This window comes from Halichoeres trimaculatus, unplaced genomic scaffold, assembly GCF_033239565.1.
Source record: "Halichoeres trimaculatus isolate MK-OKI-2021-1 unplaced genomic scaffold, fHalTri1.1 fHalTri1_scaffold_22, whole genome shotgun sequence".
Lineage (NCBI taxonomy): Eukaryota > Metazoa > Chordata > Actinopteri > Labriformes > Labridae > Halichoeres > Halichoeres trimaculatus.
The window spans coordinates 24,473,198-24,490,319 of record NW_027437200.1 but is presented as its reverse complement, the minus strand read 5'-3'; the positions used below and the strand labels follow the sequence as shown (position 1 = coordinate 24,490,319).

At 42.0% G+C, this 17,122-nt stretch overlaps 1 protein-coding gene across 2 annotated transcripts; it reads left to right on the top strand.

Moving 5' to 3' along the window:
• The first annotated feature begins 1,148 nt into the window (after positions 1 to 1,148).
• trim2b (tripartite motif containing 2b) lies at positions 1,149 to 13,348 on the top strand. Of its 2 annotated transcripts, XM_074661818.1 has the most exons (14): positions 1,152 to 1,319; positions 8,429 to 9,024; positions 9,669 to 9,817; positions 9,896 to 10,076; positions 10,185 to 10,444; positions 10,528 to 10,666; positions 10,748 to 10,933; positions 11,010 to 11,205; positions 11,340 to 11,443; positions 11,546 to 11,713; positions 11,820 to 11,988; positions 12,079 to 12,149; positions 12,256 to 12,396; positions 12,485 to 13,348. In XM_074661818.1, the coding sequence occupies exons 2-14, from the start codon at positions 8,926 to 8,928 to the stop codon at positions 12,635 to 12,637; spliced, it is 2,016 nt and encodes a 671-aa protein (XP_074517919.1). In that variant the 5' UTR covers positions 1,152 to 1,319; positions 8,429 to 8,925; the 3' UTR covers positions 12,638 to 13,348. The 2 variants fall into 2 exon arrangements, with proteins under 2 accessions (XP_074517918.1, XP_074517919.1); XM_074661817.1 differs by having other exon boundaries at positions 1,149 to 1,319; positions 11,820 to 12,149.
• The last annotated feature ends 3,774 nt before the right edge of the window (positions 13,349 to 17,122 follow it).

Below are 17,122 nucleotides of genomic sequence, written 5' to 3'. Positions count from 1 at the left end.
TTTTAGCTAAATATAGATCAATATATCAACTTAGCAGAAGAACCAAAACATATTTTTTTTTAAGTAACACTAATAATAATATTAATAATAATTTAATAACAATAATAATAACAATAATAATAATAATAATAATAATAATAATAATAATTTATTATTATTATTATTATTATGATTATTATGATTATTATTATTATTATTATTATTATTATTATTATTATTATTATATAATGGCCAAAAATGACCAAACGTTGATAAAATTTGTGAGAAATGACCCACAAAGAACATAAAACTGATTCCAAGAGACAATAAAATAAGCAAAAAGAGGCAAAAAACAATTATAATTCTTACATGCCAAAAATTAACTACAAAAAGGCTCAAAGTGACTTCAACTAACAGAGGATAAATACACAAAAATAGTAAACCACAAGAGAGAAAAATGATCACAAAGACTCATTAAAATTAACATAGAAAAAAGTGGTGCAAATTAAAATTTAAATTATGGATTAGTCTAAAAACAAAGTATAGATAAAGATGTGGATAAATAAAAATAATAAATAAAACTCACATATTTACATTTGATTAAGTAATTTTTTGATTTCTTTTCCTTGTTGAGGACTTTTTTTTAGTGTATTGTACAAAAAACAGCTGCACAGAAGGTAATAAATGGAAAAGAAAAGAAAAATATTTTCACATCGAGCAAAGTGGAGATTTTGTGACAATCACACTCAGAGACTTAGGGTTAATGGAGAAATAAAAATGTTAAATAAAGCTGTCTTTTTACTAAAAATATAAATATATATATTTAAACCTGATAAATGAAATATACTGATATTAAAGACCTTATGGGATATAATAAAATTTTTGACTTTTTATCTGAATAAGTCAATACAACGACAAAAACTTTGCAAAGGACTGAAAATCAAATCAGGAGTTGGAAAAAGAGAGATTTGAGAGAGAGAGACATTGTGAAGAACAGGGAGAGAGAGAGAGATAACTGACAGACAATCAACCAATCACCTCCCTCCCTCATCCCGCCCCTCTCTCCTCATTGGTGGACGCTACAGTTGATGCTCCCTCCTCCCCCTCCTCCTCCTCCTCAGCCTGGTGCTGCTGCTGCTGCAAGCTGCTGGTGTTGCCGTGACGATGATATCCTCCCCCTCCCACTCTCTCTCTCTCACACACACACACACTCAGACACACACATACACACTCTCACACAGCCAAGAGGAGAGGGAGCAAACAAGACGGTATCATGACGCGGTGGCTTCAGGCTGGAAAACAGACAGAGTCAGAGTGATGGAGGAGAGATGGAGGAGAGGGTGAGTGCTGGGTTCATCTTCCTAGACGTGTGTGAGGACGGAGGGATGGACAGATGGAGGGAGGGATGGAGGGATGGGTGGAGGAATGCTGGAGATGACAGCAGCATCTGTAGCATGGTGTTCTGTCCTTAGAGAGGAGGAGAGGAGGGAAGGAGGAGAGGAGGGATGGAGGAAAGGAGGGTGGAGGATGTGTGACTGAACGCAGAAAAAAAAAACTGAGCCATATCAGCTGTGCAGGAGATACAAGTGTGTGTGTGTGTGTGTGTGTGCATGTAGGCATGTGTGTGTGGTGCATGAGTGTGTGTCATCAGGCCTGTAAGTACGGCACGTTAGCATCCTGAGAGCTAACAGTAACAGCAGGTACGTCACTTCTGTGCACAGAAACCGGGCTGATCCACTCTGCTGTAAACGCCACAGATGGATTAGGCGTGGGGATCAAACCGTGGGACCTACGGCGTCCGCTCTTATCACGGAGTTAAAGATAATTCAATAAGTCAAACATATATTCACAAGGAGGAGGTGTGACAGAGGCATGGGCAGCTCTGTGTTTGGGGTTTGGCCTCAGGTTCTTCTGACGCCCACAGCCGAGTGATGTGTGTCGTATTTACTCTTTCTTTCTTCCTGATCAAGAATATCACCAGATTCACCAGAAACTGGAAATAGAAAGAGACAGGAAAAGGTGGTGAATAACCGTAAAGAGAGGAACCAAGAGACAAGAATATAAAACACAACGCTGGAGATACTAAACTAAATATGAGAAGGAGGAGCCAAATAATGAGCAAAGGCAGAAACCAACGACAGACGTGAGGGAAGCAAAGGGAGAAATGATCTTAGGCTGTATCCAGACCAGAAAAGTCCTTTGATCCACTTGTTTGGTCTGGTTTTGTTTGGTGCGGTTCATATTCAGATTGTACTTTTATCAAGTGGACTATATTCTGTAAACACATCCAGGTGTGTGAGGATCAGTGCTCTCATTGGACAGCACTGACAAAGGGCGGCACACAGAGTACAGACCTGGAAATGGAGGTAAACATGTGTTTGTGCTCTTATTAGAGCTGCTAAATCATTTTCAGTTTCAAGAGCAGCTCCTTCAAAGCAGCTTAACAACACCGTTTACAATTTAGGAACAGGAAGACCAATGATCGCAGCAAGGAGGCGCTATGCTCTGCGTGTCCTGACCCACAACATGCTAGCTACAGCGTGGCTAAACAGAAGACGGAGGATCAGGTATGATCTAAAGACGGTTAGGTTACGGTGGCTCTATAGGCCCAAAAGGAGCATGTATCCTGTAGTTAGTTCAGATGGACCTTGGTTTGTGTTCAGACCTGCACCGGAGAACCACGAACCGCACCAGAGTTCGTTTGGAAGCGGACCGAGACCACCTCAAAAAGTGGGTCTGGGTCCGGTTGTTTGGTCCGCACCAGGGTTCGTTTGTGTCTATTCACACCTGCATGAAAAGTCCACACCAGCTGCAAGAAGACATAAATGATCGGAAAGAGACAAAAATGTCTTTAAAGATATAAAATGTAAACACAATGGACAAGAAATGGTCACAAAGTCCAGTTTCCACCAAGCGGTTCAGGCGTTTTTCCCAAATTACCGACCCGGACCATCCCACTTTTTGGTTCCCTTCTGTTGGGGTGTCAGACAACCTGATCCTGATTGGCTCCACGCTATTATTTAGCTGATGCGGCAACATACACGCCGCCAACCAAGAAATACACGGTTGGCTGTGGGAACTCAAATCAGGCTTTAATGAAACAGGGCTAAGATGACCCCATTAGGCAAAAAAAATGACCTCAAAAAGACAAAAAGTGATGCCTAAGAAAGGAAAATGACACAAAAAATGATCACAAAGACATTAACAGCAACAATAGCACACCCACAAAGACACACTGGATGACCTCAGAGTGACAGTACGTGATCACAGCTGACAATAAATGGCCACAAAGAGACAAATAGTCCACCACATGACCGCAAAGGGAAACAACACTGAGCACAGAAAGACTCTCCACAGGAAACTGTCAAACAGGCCACAGTGTTTCCACAAAGACTCAAACAACAAACAGAATCAACTCGATACCCACTGTCTTAGAAACCAGCTCGCTGTGTGATCGATAATTCTTGATTCTGATTGGTCGAAACCTAGTGACAGGATGTAAACTCTTAATTAGCCAAAGCATCACTACTCGTCAAAGCAAATCAAGAGTGGTGTCATCGTTTCACCTCTTCCTGTTGACACTGTGGCAGAAACATTAGCTTCAGTTAGCGTTAGCAGTAAACAGCATGGAGGATATTCTGTTCAAGTGGAGAGCTCAAAAAGTTGAGAGTACTTAAAAAAAAATGTCTTTATTAAAGGAAACTTTGAGATGATAACACTAAAAATGAAAGGAAATGAAGTCGTAGCTTCGGAAACAGGAAATTATACCTTTAATAAACTCTTAAATGATAAAGAATTTGTTTAACGAAATGAAGCCACAGATGAGGGGAGAAACAGACCAGAGACTTTCCCGTGAGAACCTGTTTTATTTACACAGGTCAGATTACCTGTGTGCCTGCATGTGTGTTCAGAAAGAGAGCGTCAGCTGGTTTATCTCCTGTCGGTGTGCAGGAACAGGTTTCACACACGTCTTTGTCGCAAACTGAAAGTCTCAGAGAGTAGAAATGTTTATTCTGTTGAGCCAGGCGACTCTTCTCAGGAAATCAAACATTTAAAAAAGGTAAACATGAGATTTGTTTCAACTTATTTCTCATTTTATATCCTGATGGATAATCATCCTCTTTCAAAAGCTTTTGATACAAAGAAGCAAAAGAAATGTACGCTAAATTCTTCTGTCCAAAATTAGCATTTTAAAATGAGCTCTTATGGAAATCTTCCATGATGACCTCCTGCTGGATTTTCCAGGAACTGCAGGGGTTTTTTTTTGTGTGTGTGTATTTAGCACCTAAGGTTTCTTCCAAAATAAAAACTTTATAACAAACTATAAAAACATACACAACTTAATGAAGGATTTAAAAACTGAAAAAAGAAAGAAAAAAGGAAAGAAAAAAGAATGACTAAAATGAAGTTTTAATTATTTTATTTTTATTTTTTATTAATTAATTTTAATTTTATATTATTTTACATTAAAAATTTGACGAAAGAATTAAAAGAAAGAAGAATCAAATAGAGACAAGAAGAGATAAAAACAGGGAGAAAGAAAAAGAAAGGGTTCATTGGTTGCTCCATAAGTGACAGTTACAGATCGTCACCAGTGTCACAAGGCCACACACACACACACAGACACACACACACACACACACACACACACACACACACACACACCCAGACACACACGTCCCACTAACAGAGCCTCACTGTCGCCCCGTAATCCTCTGCAGCATTGTCCTGCAGGGGATCCCTGAGTGAGAGCGCGTGGGATGCAGCAGTTATCTCTTTATGTTTCTTTGTTTTTAAATATAAAATTCATTCTTACAAACGTGAAACATCTGATTACTTTGTTTGCACTGGAAAAACAGAAAAAAGACAAAAACAATCTCTGAGAGTCTAGACAGACATTAAATATGTATGTCTCTGTGTAAGACGACTTTGTATCAGGAAGGTCGAAGCTTCAGAGAGGAATTTTTTGGGGGGGAGGTGTTAAACAGGATTATGAACAAGATCACAGGCTACTCATATCCATAATCCCTCCCCTTTATAAATTATTCATTAAATATACAGTCTATACTTTAACAGATGTGGAAAATACAGACTGAGGCACATGAAACGTCAGAGCAGACAATAAAACCAAACACAAAGGAAGACAGCGAGGAGGAGAACGATGGGCTGGATTACAGCCAAACCCTAAAAGACAGAAATATCACTTCTTCTTTTTTTTTCATTCGAATGATAATAATGATTAAAATTCTAAAAATCAGGTTCAAAATGTTGAAGATAGGACAAACAAAACAGTAATAAATCTCAACAATATTCACATCAGTCACAGAGACGTGACAAATGTGAAAATGCTTTCAGTTCTGTTTTTATAGAATCTATTAAAATTATTACAATAACTTTTTCAAAAGCTGAAATAAGTACAAAGAAATTTATCTGACTGAATTTTGTACAGCAGTGTTTGAAAACAAAACAAAAAAAGATTTATTTTTGTTCCATTTTTGTATGTTTTTCTTGATTTTTTTTTTTTTTTTTTTTTTTTTTACTGTCATGTTAATTTTTTTTCTTGGGTTATTTAACATAGAATAAAATGAACTTTATTGGTTCCCATAGGTAAATTCAGGGTCACAGAAGCAAAAAAAAAAAAAAAAAAAAAAAAAAAAAAAAAAAAAAAAAAAAAAAAAAATTAGTAGTATATAGTAATATAGTAATATATAGTATATAGTGCAGAACATTCAAGAATAAATACATCTGATATTATAATAAGTATCATCAAAAATAAATACATAAATAAATAAATAAATAAAAAAAACTACAGAAATCATGTTCATGAAGTTCCAATTGAGAATAGAATAAAATGTACTTTATTGGTTTCCAAAGGACAATTCAGGGTCACAGAAGCAAAAAAATAAAAATAAAAAAAACAATAATAACAATAATAATAAGAATAATAATAATAATAAAGTAAAATATAGTTTATAGTGCAGAACATTAAAGAATAAATACATATGATATTGTAATTACTGTCATCAAAAATAAATAAATACATAGATAAAATATAATAAATAAGATAAATAAATTTCAAAAACCACAGAAATCATGTTCATGAAGTTCCAATTGATGATAAGTGCACATCCTTTTTTTAAAAAATTATTTTTAACCAAATGGTTCAGGCTCTGGATAGAAATGCTTCCTGGATGCCTTTCTCTCAAGGGATGTCCACCCAAGAACAGGTCCCATGGTGAACCAAGACCTAACCTGGCCCTGGGATGCTTTGGGATCCTTCAGAAGACGTCAGGAAACATTGTTAGAGACCGAGCTGTCTGGGTCATCTTGCTTAGAGTGCTGCCCTCTACCACCCTCCACCCAAAGTCAGTCAGTTACCAAAGTTTATCCAAATTTTTCAGAGCTGTTTGAGAACTTTAAACACTTGTTTTGAACTGTATCTTGACTAAAAGCCATAAGAGGTATGCAGGTATTGTTTCAGGGCTGATTTAGTAAACAGCTTTACTTTTAATGAGGACAGTCTGACCAGATGTTGCAGTTTCCACCAGAGGGGGCAGCCCAGAGTCAAAGTTTATGACAACAACAAACTCAGAAACAAACATGGCGACCAGGCAACTAGAAAAGTTCCTCCATTTTTTATTTCTTCTTTGTGTCTCACCAAAGCTACTTATCAGGTAGTAACAGCAACACTGCCCCCACCGCTCCCCTTCCTCATCACATCAGTCCCACTCATGAACCGGGACATATTTATATCCTCACAGCGAGCCAGGCGGGGATCCTTTCTGCTCTGAGGAGCACGCAGGCGGTTAAATTTAGGACTGTAGGATTAAAGGGAGCGTGACAGCTTCACGTCGTGTTGTATGTGCTCCTCGCCCACTCCCCAGGCTGTCTGTTACGATGGTAACCGCTGCCTCTCCCTCCATCACTTTGAAGACGTTCCTCTGACCTACATTACGTCTTGAAGCTCTTCAGTACGATCTGCTCTGTCAGTCCTACCTGCTGCACATCCCCTCATCCTCCTCCCCCCATCTGTGGATCAAACCATCTGCTCCTGGTCCTGCTGACATCCTCAGTACTACGGCGTGTACCATCTGGTAGTTTGGTAGGGGTGTGCTGGGATCTGGCTCGCCACCTGGAGGGGACATATGGGCATTCCTATAGTGGAGGAGACTGACTGTTTGCATGTTTGGGGCCAATGTTTTCTGAGGCTGTGAGGAAGGTCAGAGGAAACATTTAGACCAGTCTGAGTCGATAATCCCACTCGTCATGAGGTCTGACCTCAAACTGAGGCCGTGGTTGGGTGAGGGGGACACCATCAATGCAGTTATAGGGGCTCCTGTTCCCACCATCAAGTTGGTGTTTTCTTTGACTGCCATCTGGTGGTGGTTCACAGACACTGCAATGCAACCTGAGCTTATCAGTAAACTGACTAAGCTGCCTTTTTTTTTTCCATTTCACATTCAAACAAAATAAGAATGGACAGTTAAAACTCTGCAGATGTGCCAATTTTGAGCATCCAACAAGTTTTACGTTCCTGACCAATAAAATGCCAAACACAGCTAAAAAAACTGGGATCCTGAGGGGGAACTTTTCCTTTCATGTTTAGCTGATTTAGCTTGTAGAAGAGCTTGTGGCACTTACTCATCCTGCACATCTATGGGCTGGGAGTGGCGCTGCTAGAAACTGGAGTTGAATTATGTTGGGTTTGAAAATTCAACTCTCTTTGTTGCTGAAAATAAAAAATGCAAAGTTTAATTTTATTTTACACGATTCAGATTCACAGATTCCCTTCTGCACACATGCACATGGTAGATTCGTCAGCTACATCGTAGCATGATGGAACAGCAGCGCGACACAGTGTGCCCCGCTAATAAAACCAACGAAGAAGAAAGACACGATAGAGTGTCCACCAACCCATCTCTCTTAGTGTATCTTTAAATGTGCTAAGTTTAACACAAATCATAAACTTAACATTAGTTTATTAAGCTATGTTAGCACTCATGTTAGCAAATGTTACCCTTCTAGCTAACGTTTGACCCATTTGACAAGTCGGTTAGTTAGCAAAAGACACAATTACTTTGCACTTTATTGAGAAGACATTCACATTAGGTACATTTTAAGCTACATTAGTGTTAGCAAACGTTAGCTTTCTAAAAGCTGTAACAGCTAGCTAAAAGATTTAACTTAACTTATTTTTCTTTGTGGGTTTTTTGGTGATGGATGAAGTTGGTTGTGGCTGTAAGCTGGCTATGACTTTACCGTTTCCTTGTTGTCTGGAAGAGGATTTCTGTGAATTTATGTCCAATTCCTTTCCCCACGGACGTGATAAATAATGGTTTTGTCATGCTGAACTGAAATTTAACTTTGTAAATTTGAATTTAAAGGAGACACAGAGTCAAATTTTAACTTCCTTTGTCTCAATACTTATAATTGTATCTTCTCTCCACAGCACACAGAGGATGGACCCTACTCCCAGTTTTAACCCACACTGAGCTGCATCAACACCAGAGTCTGTGTCTGGATCAGACCTAAAGAGGACTGACTTTGGGGGAACGTCTCTGGAAAGAGGAAAGACTTTAAATGGAGACTTTGCGCAGCTCTGGACGCCTTTATCTTTCTAACCTCATCCCGATGGAATGATGCTCACACAGTAAAGGATCAGATTTGGCTGCAGTAAGAGTCTGAATGTTCGGGCTGCAGAGGAGTACATTCAGTTCCCAGAAGAAAAGCCATGCCTCGTCTCAGATCCGACAGTTTCAAAGACTCCTAAGAAGTTCCTGTGGATGTTTTCCTCTTCCTCCCAGTGCATCATGGAATAAGCTGTGAAACTAACCTGACAGAAAGTAGGACACCTTGTATCTGAGCACCCAGCCCCCTCCCTGCTGGCTGCGCTGTGGCATAAGGGGTGTGTTTGGAGGTTCACTCCCATCAGGCTGCCACTCGCAGATGGAGGCCCACCAACACTCCCCAGATAGCAGCAGTGAGGAGTGCACCGTCCTGGAGGCTCCGCCCGGCAAAAATGCCTGCCCACAGCACGCAGGAAAGGTAGGACGGCATCGAGTGGAGGCGTATCATTCTGTGTTTCATTCCTATGAGGTTTGCAATATTCCTGTAAACAACATGCAACGTAAAATACAAGTGCCTGCAGCTGTTCATAGCTTGTGTTTCTGATCATTTGTTAGCTAGGCGCAGTGCCACTTTGCCAGATGCTGTTTCTGCTGAAGGTTAACTTCCTACTTGCACTTCTCATTCTTTGATTTTTGGTGGCCAAAAAATCCAGTTTCCACCAAGTGGTCTGGTTTGGATCAGTGTGGTCTGGTACAGGTTGAGTCAGTAAAGCCTGATCAGCTACTTCAGTTACGTAATAGTTATGCAGTGTATCATAATAAATCCAAGAAAGAAGAACGTGACACAGTAATCAAAGAGCAAGCCGCTGTCACACAGGAAGTGACCATTCTTTCCACCAATCAACAGACTGCAAAATTTCCAGTTCCACCTTCAGGGGTCAGGTCAGTTCAGTCTGGCACCCCAACAGAAGGGGACCAAAAAGTGGGACGGTACGGGTCGGTAATTTGGGGACCTGTCCCAGTTTTCAAAGGAAACTGAACCACTTGTCGGAAACGGGGCTTGTGACTGAGTTTTCCACCGACTCAAAGGCTGAGCTAAGCAACCCCACTTTTCATCCACAGGTGGCAGACCTGTACTGTTCGTCCTGTGAGTGTCCTCTGTGTGAGGATTGCATGCCAGACCATGGAGAGCACCCTAATGTGTCCATCAGCCAGGGTCTGGAGGCGCACCGGAGCAGACTGCAGGAGAGCCTGGGGACAGTCCAGAACAGGTGGAGTGTCTGGAGAGTTTTCTGTTCAGCTTTTTGATCTAGAATGAGGAAATCTTAATTTTATGCCTTTCTCTTCAGACTCCCTCAGATTTCAGACACTTTGTCCTTCGTGAAAGAGATCCTCCAACAGCTGACCAACCAGAGAGCTTCCATCGAGGAGGACATCCAGTCCAGCTTCGAGGATCTGCACAAGCAGCTTGACGTCCGGAAGAGCGTTCTGCTGATGGAGTTGGAGGTCACCTATGGACTCAAACAGAAGGTGAGAACGTGCTTTCACATCTGGAGAAGTTAGAGAAGCAGCACCATCACTAATTTTGTAATATTAGGCCGTTGTTTAAAGGTATTTTGTGTGTAAACCCAAATAAAGGTCCTCCAGGCCCAGGTGGACAACCTCATGAGGGGAGAGGGGGACATCACAGCCTCCTGTACCCAGGCAGAGGAGGCTCTGGCTGGGGAGGCTTGTGTGGCGAGCCACCAGGTGGAGCGGGAACTACAGGACAGGCTTCAGGAGCTGGTTTGTCTCCGGCTGCCGTGTCAGCCTGAGGAGAACGACCAGCTGGATCTGATCATGGAGACAGACGGGCTGAGGAAGTCTATACACAATCTGGGGACCATCGTTACGACCAGGTGAGACTTTACGAGCCTCAGGTGAAAGTTTTTTCTGTTTGCTTCCATTTTTACTGCCCTACCTTCCTCCTCCTCTTCCTCAGCGCTGTGGCAAGCCAGAGTGAAGCGATGGGCGCAGGCCTGGAGCAGTGCATCATCGGACACCCAGCCTCTGTGACCATTGTGACAAGAGACAAGTCAGGGGGAGCGTGCAAGAGCGGCAACGCAATCCTGTCAGCTGAGGTTTGTTTTCAGAGCACACGACCATGAAACGAAACCACAAGCCTCATTAAAGAGCTGAGCGTAACCTGTGTGTTCATCCAGGTGTTCACTCCAGACGGGAGCATCGTGGACGGGGAAATAGTGGACCACAAGAACGGAACGTATGAGTTTGTGTACATCGTGCCAAAGGAGGGAAACTTCTCGTTGGCTCTCCGTCTGTATGACCAACACATCAAAGGAAGCCCCTTCAAGCTCACAGTCAGCAAAGCTTCAGAGGCTGAAGTCGAGGTGAGTGGCGTACGTGGCCACGTCAAACACTTTTTAACCGTAAACATTATGTTGTAACATTTCAATGTACCACCAGGTGTCACCCTCCACCACCACTGCAACAAACTCAGCTGCCTACGCAACCCCATCCACCGGCTCCTCTGAGGGAGCAAAAAGACGAGGGAAGTCCCCCGGCCAGAAGAAGAAGGGCTCCAAGAGGGCCAGCAGTGCCCTGGGAACCCCACGACGCAAAACCCAGAACCCGATCGAGGACGACCTTATCTTTAGGATTGGTACGATATTCTTCAAAACACAAACATTTCCTGAAATTATGAATAACAAGCCAAAGGTTAAGGTATGGATATCCTTCATCAGCTGGATCAGACTGTTGAATATTCTTTGTTTTGTCTTCTCCTGCTCAATTTAGGAACAAAAGGGAGGAACAAAGGTGAGTTCACTAATCTCCAAGGTGTGGCTGCGTCTACGACTGGCAGGATACTGATAGCCGACAGCAACAATCAGTGCGTCCAGGTATGAACTAATTTACATCTTTAAATGTCTGAGTTCAACACTTGGTTTAGGCCCCATGCTGCACTCAACATCAAGGTCCTAACAAGTGTCTCCAATCTCCAGATTTTCTCAAACGAGGGGGAATTTAAGAGCCGCTTCGGAGTGCGAGGTCGATCCCCAGGGCAACTGCAGCGTCCTACAGGTGTGGCCGTGCACCCCAGTGGTGACATCATCATCGCTGACTATGACAACAAATGGGTCAGCATCTTCACCTGTGAGGGGAAGTTCAAGGTAAGTGTACAGATGTCCTATTTAGGTCAGAATCAAGGGTTTGTCAAAGCAACAAGGAGGAATAACCATCTGAATGGTGCTGTCTTCTGATTGGTTGTTTCACCAGGCGAAGCTTGGGTCTGGCAGACTTATGGGGCCAAAGGGCGTGTCGGTGGATCAGAATGGACACGTGATCGTTGTCGACAACAAGGCGTGCACCGTATTTATCTTCCAGCTGACCGGAAAGCTTATTACCAAGTTTGGAAGTCGAGGGAATGGTGACAAACAGTTTGCAGGTAGATTATCCTCCCAGTTACAAAGTCAAGAAAATAAGCCAGTCAGCACTGACAGGTTGTTTATGTTGTTAATGTGCTCCTTTCCTGAAGGTCCACACTTTGCAGCAGTGAATAAAAACAATGAGATCATCATCACAGACTTCCACAACCACTCCGTCAAGGTAAGGCTTTAAATATCTCACACACTGTGCTTTAAGTGGAAAGTATCTGGAGTATTGTGTCCCAGATTCCCACAGTTAATAAACAATACATCTTTTTGCCCTCGAGGTCTTCACCCCAGAGGGAGAGCTGGTGTTGAAATTTGGATCCAACGGTGAAGGAAACGGCCAGTTCAACGCTCCCACTGGTGTAGCGGTGGACAACAATGGGAACATCATTGTAGCTGACTGGGGCAACAGCAGAATACAGGTTTGACTCTGCTGAGTGGTGCTACTTCCCTTTGGAGTCAGAGTTTTTGCAGCTGAAGGTGTATTTTTGTCTGTCTGAACATTTGCAGGTGTTCGACGGCAGTGGCTCCTTCCTGTCCTACATCAACACATCAGCAGACCCTCTATACGGACCCCAAGGTTTGGCTCTGACCTCAGATGGACATGTGGTCGTGGCTGACTCCGGAAACCACTGCTTCAAAGTCTACCGGTATCTTCAATGATGAGAGGCTGGGACTGGAGGTTTGGAGGTTTGGAAGCCAGCGCGGAAGAGATGGACAGGGGGCAGCGGCTGTTGACATGGAGTGATAAGGTGCATGGTGTCCAGTTCTAGGATTTATTGCATGAAACTCTTTCGCTGTGGGAGGAAGCAGGGATGATAAAAAGAGGCAGAAGAAGAAGGACCAGCCATATTCACATCACCACACCAAAATGAAAGTGTAATCAAGGATTGATGTTTGGTCTGTCATTCCCTTCAGACCATCAGACTGAGGAGAGCAGTGGCAGTCCAGAAACTGCTGCCCTCATGCAGATTTGAGAGATGTGAGACTGATGCAATGCTGGGGTAAGACCGGTTATACAACAACTGATCCAAGATGTGGTTTCTAAAAGTCCCTCTTTCCTGGAGTTTGGCATCTTTAGAGAAATGAAGGACGGGAAAACAGAACAGCTTTAAAAAAAGGACGTACAGAAAGGGAGGACCAAAACGTCTTGGGGAAAAAACGCTTTCCTGAATTGAGTTTCGGATAAAGGGATCGAGAGGTACCAAAAGCATGGATGCATAGGTGTGTATTTATGGAGAGTGTGGATTGGATGATTTTAGTTCGCTGATGTTCTGCCTTCTTATACTGTATGTACATGACAAAATAATGGCCATCAAGCTAAAAGTGGTTTCTCTTCTTAGTTTGAATCATTTGACCTTGCAAAGCTTGACTCTAGACTAGAAAAGTATTAAAGTTTCATCTGGAAAGTTTTAAAACTTTGACAAAGAAAGGAAACTCTTTGCAACCAAATTTCCATGAACTGTACGATGGCCTTAAAAAGTCCCCTTGATCATGATATTTGCCACTTTTAGCCTGCTGTACATTATTTGTATATTATGACTGTCTGAAAATGGAATGTTATTTTACTTCTTGTCATTGCTAGTATTCTTTACAAGTCTTAGGCAATAGATCTTTAAATAGAAATACCTGCTTGTCTGATTATTTGAATGATTGATCAATCTGGTTGGTCACTCAGAGGCTTTGATGAGCAGCATCGTCAATCTATGCTTGGTTTGAGTGTGCTTTTACTTTATCTGGAAAATCTGTTTCAAGGTGAGCAAAGAAGTCAAGCAATCCATCCTATATTTGTAAGAATACCTTTAATAACAGTATGTTAAATGTGCAAAACATATGGAATCAACATGCCTGGGTTCCTACTTAAGCTTGCTTTCCAGCTCCATGCCCATCCTCGCAGGTGGTGGTCCAACAAAAAGATCAACACCCGTAAGTCCTAGTCCACTACCCTCTGCTCAAACATGGTGGATTGCCCCCTTCAGGTAGAGAGTGGGAGACTGCCTCATGCAAAATAGTTAAGGTATCTTGAGGTCTTGTGAGGGAAACAGGATTGCATCCACATTGACCTGTTGGCAATGTGTCCAAATGATTGAGATTGTGAGTCCAGGTGGCCAAAATGAGCAAGGGGGCTTGCAGTAGAGCCATCAGTTGTTAGCATTCAAGGGAGCCAGTCTGAAGGATCCTTCCAGGGTCATCCATTTGGCTGGAGATTCCAGATTTGACTTAGGAGGGGTTACATATCTTACCAGGTCTAGGGACAACTCAGAATTCCCCAAAAAGGAGCTGGAAAACATGACTAGGTAAGGAACAGGCCTGCTGTCATCATATCCCAACTTCAGACAAGTGAAAGACCATGAAAAGATAGATGAAAAAAGTCAGAAGCTGGAGGCTTTAGGATGTTTCACATATTCCTCCAACATTGCCAATAACTCAACACCATTTTCAGAATTCCCACTCAAACGCATCAACATAAGCTCCGCCGTAAGACAATGCCTTGGTGTTGTAGAAGCATGCCTCTGTGTTATGTGAACATGTGACATACAACATATCAGTTTTTTTTTTTCAACTGTAAGCTCTCATCTTACAGTTTCCACACACCTATGATGGTTTACAGTGATGTTAAGTGCATTAAAGAACAAGGGAGATTTGTAAAACAGCAAAGCATTTACAAATAACACGTGGTAAAGCGCAATGTGATAACAGTTCTGAAAAGCATTTACATCAATTCTTCAATCTGAAGCCTTTAAGTGACTGAAAACAGAGTTCAGTTGGCAGTTTTACCCGGAGCAGAGGACATCTTTTTGACGAACACATGAATGTTACCTGGTGATCATTCAGTTCAAAATGTGCATCAATTTGTTGAAGCTGCAAGAGAAAAAACAATCAATTCCATAAGGGCCTGTGTCCATTAACAGATTTTATTGCACAGGCAGCATCCGTGACAGACTATTAACCAGATCAGCTGAGCTAAAGTTAAATGACAGGGACTCAAAGTGGGGGCATTGTAACATCTACTTTTAGTGCAACTGATGCAGTTTATAAAAAACTTCTTGACATGTCTTATTCGCAGTCCTCGTCCCTCGTTAGGGGTTTGCCAAATGAGTCACACGACACAGGAAGGAGGTGCTGCCAGCTCAAAAGAAAGAGTTGATAGACACAGGTGTAAAAGGTATCAGATCTCCTTTAGTGAACAGTCTGTAGATTATTTCTACTGTTTATTTATTTCTCTATTTTACCATTTGATTGTGTTCCATTGTGTGCATTAAAACTCTTAAGTGCCCATTATATTTCTTCTTTTTGTACAACGTGTCTGTTACTTTAAGTCATACAATGATTGTCGGTGTTTGATGCGTTTGATATTGACTGTTGTGATAGGACGGATCAGTTTCTTGCTGTCTTTATTTGGAGAACTAGGTGACAAAGATTGTCAGTTTGTAGAAGCAGATTTTTAACTGTTCAGTTTTTGTTTGACACCAATGCTACCCAAAAGTTCATCATGTTACCTGTATTAAGAAGGAACCGTGAGGTGTTCGGCCTTTGAGGTTTGGGGCTATTCCCAAATTGTCACTCTTTCCCCTTTGTCTTGCCCTCGTCTACCTCTTCCCCGTGGCGCTCTGTTTTGAGAACCAAGGGGACGGGGTAACAACACGCCCCTAAGAGACGAGACGCCACTCGATTCCCACGATGTCATTGTCCCTTGTCGCTACTTGGCTGTGTCGCTTATTCACTTCCAAAGCGACAGACTCCACTACCATGTACTGCTATGAAAGCTAATGTTGAGCTAACGTTACAGTATTCGGCAGCTATATTATGTAGCTTTTGGAAATTGTGATGTTAGCTTTTCATAGCGCATGCAGCAAATCCCGCTCCCTAGGGCTGTGTAGCCTTTTCCATTAACCTTACAGAGAATTGGGACACTCTTTCACGAGACATGAACACTAAAAACCAAGGGCTAAGGTGTACCATTGGGATTGGCCCTTATTTTGCAGAGAGATTGCACCAAACTGTAAAAGATGGCAAGGCTACTCCTTTTAGGCTCAGTTTTAGCTTTCATGTCAGTTCTTGATGCTAACATTACTAGACATCTCTTTTTTTAGATCATAAAGAAAAAGTTTCCTAATCCATGTGATCAGCCCACGTTCAGTAAAATTATGATGGATTCAAATGGAAGTCCCGAAATACAAGCGGTTCCCCGACATTGTCTGCTTAACTTGTGCATTGAGATGTTTCTGAAGTGAGTTTGGCCTTGTTAGCTGGAGCCTTAACGTCAGTCGGACAAATGAATGTCGTTTTAAAGGTGGTACGAAAGAACTGCCATCACCTCATTCTAAATTTATCATAAGCTGAAGTTAGCGTTAAACCAATAAGGTCATTTGTACAGTACAGATCTGTCTGAGGGACCCTTTTAGTTACTTTAGCATCCCTTTAAGAATATAAGACAACAAAACACGATGTAGATATTTGTTGGTTTGCCCTCTGAGGTGAATAAACTGGTGAATTAAATTAGTATTTCACCCTAAATTGGATATGTGATGATCATTTCCTCCACTTGCCTGCTGTTTTATTCTCTGTAAATGCTATCTGTTATGTCTGTTCACTATGGATTGTCTCTTAAATATTCACACCACAACATGGAAATAAAGCATTGATTACCAAACAGCAGCTATTTTCTACTTTTTTGTGCCTTTTGGTAGAGCCACCCAATCACTTCCTTGTTTTCTTGTAGTTACAAAAAGGCAGTTTCCCTGCTCTCTGAAGGTACAGCAAAGGTAAAACCAAGCAGCTGGGCAAGTTATAGGAGTTTATAGTTGATCCCAAAACACAACTGACATGTCTGCTCAGCAGCCCTGATCTGGCGAAAGACATGGCAGCAATGAACCCAGCAAACCACAAACACAACACCACCATTATTGCTGTGATGGTGTGGAAAGCTCTCAGCTTTGACTGTTCTACCCGCGCAGTTTCCCCACCTCCGTCACCCGGCCTGGGCTGAATCAGAATGTGGAGGATAGATAGGTTACAGAAAGCTATAACAACCAAAGAACAGGCCGAGAAGAAGATAATCGTGATAATTGGAAAGTCAGGCTGGTGTGGATGTGTCAGACCTGACAGGCCGAAGCTCAGCAGCCAAGCACACCCAATGCTAATGTT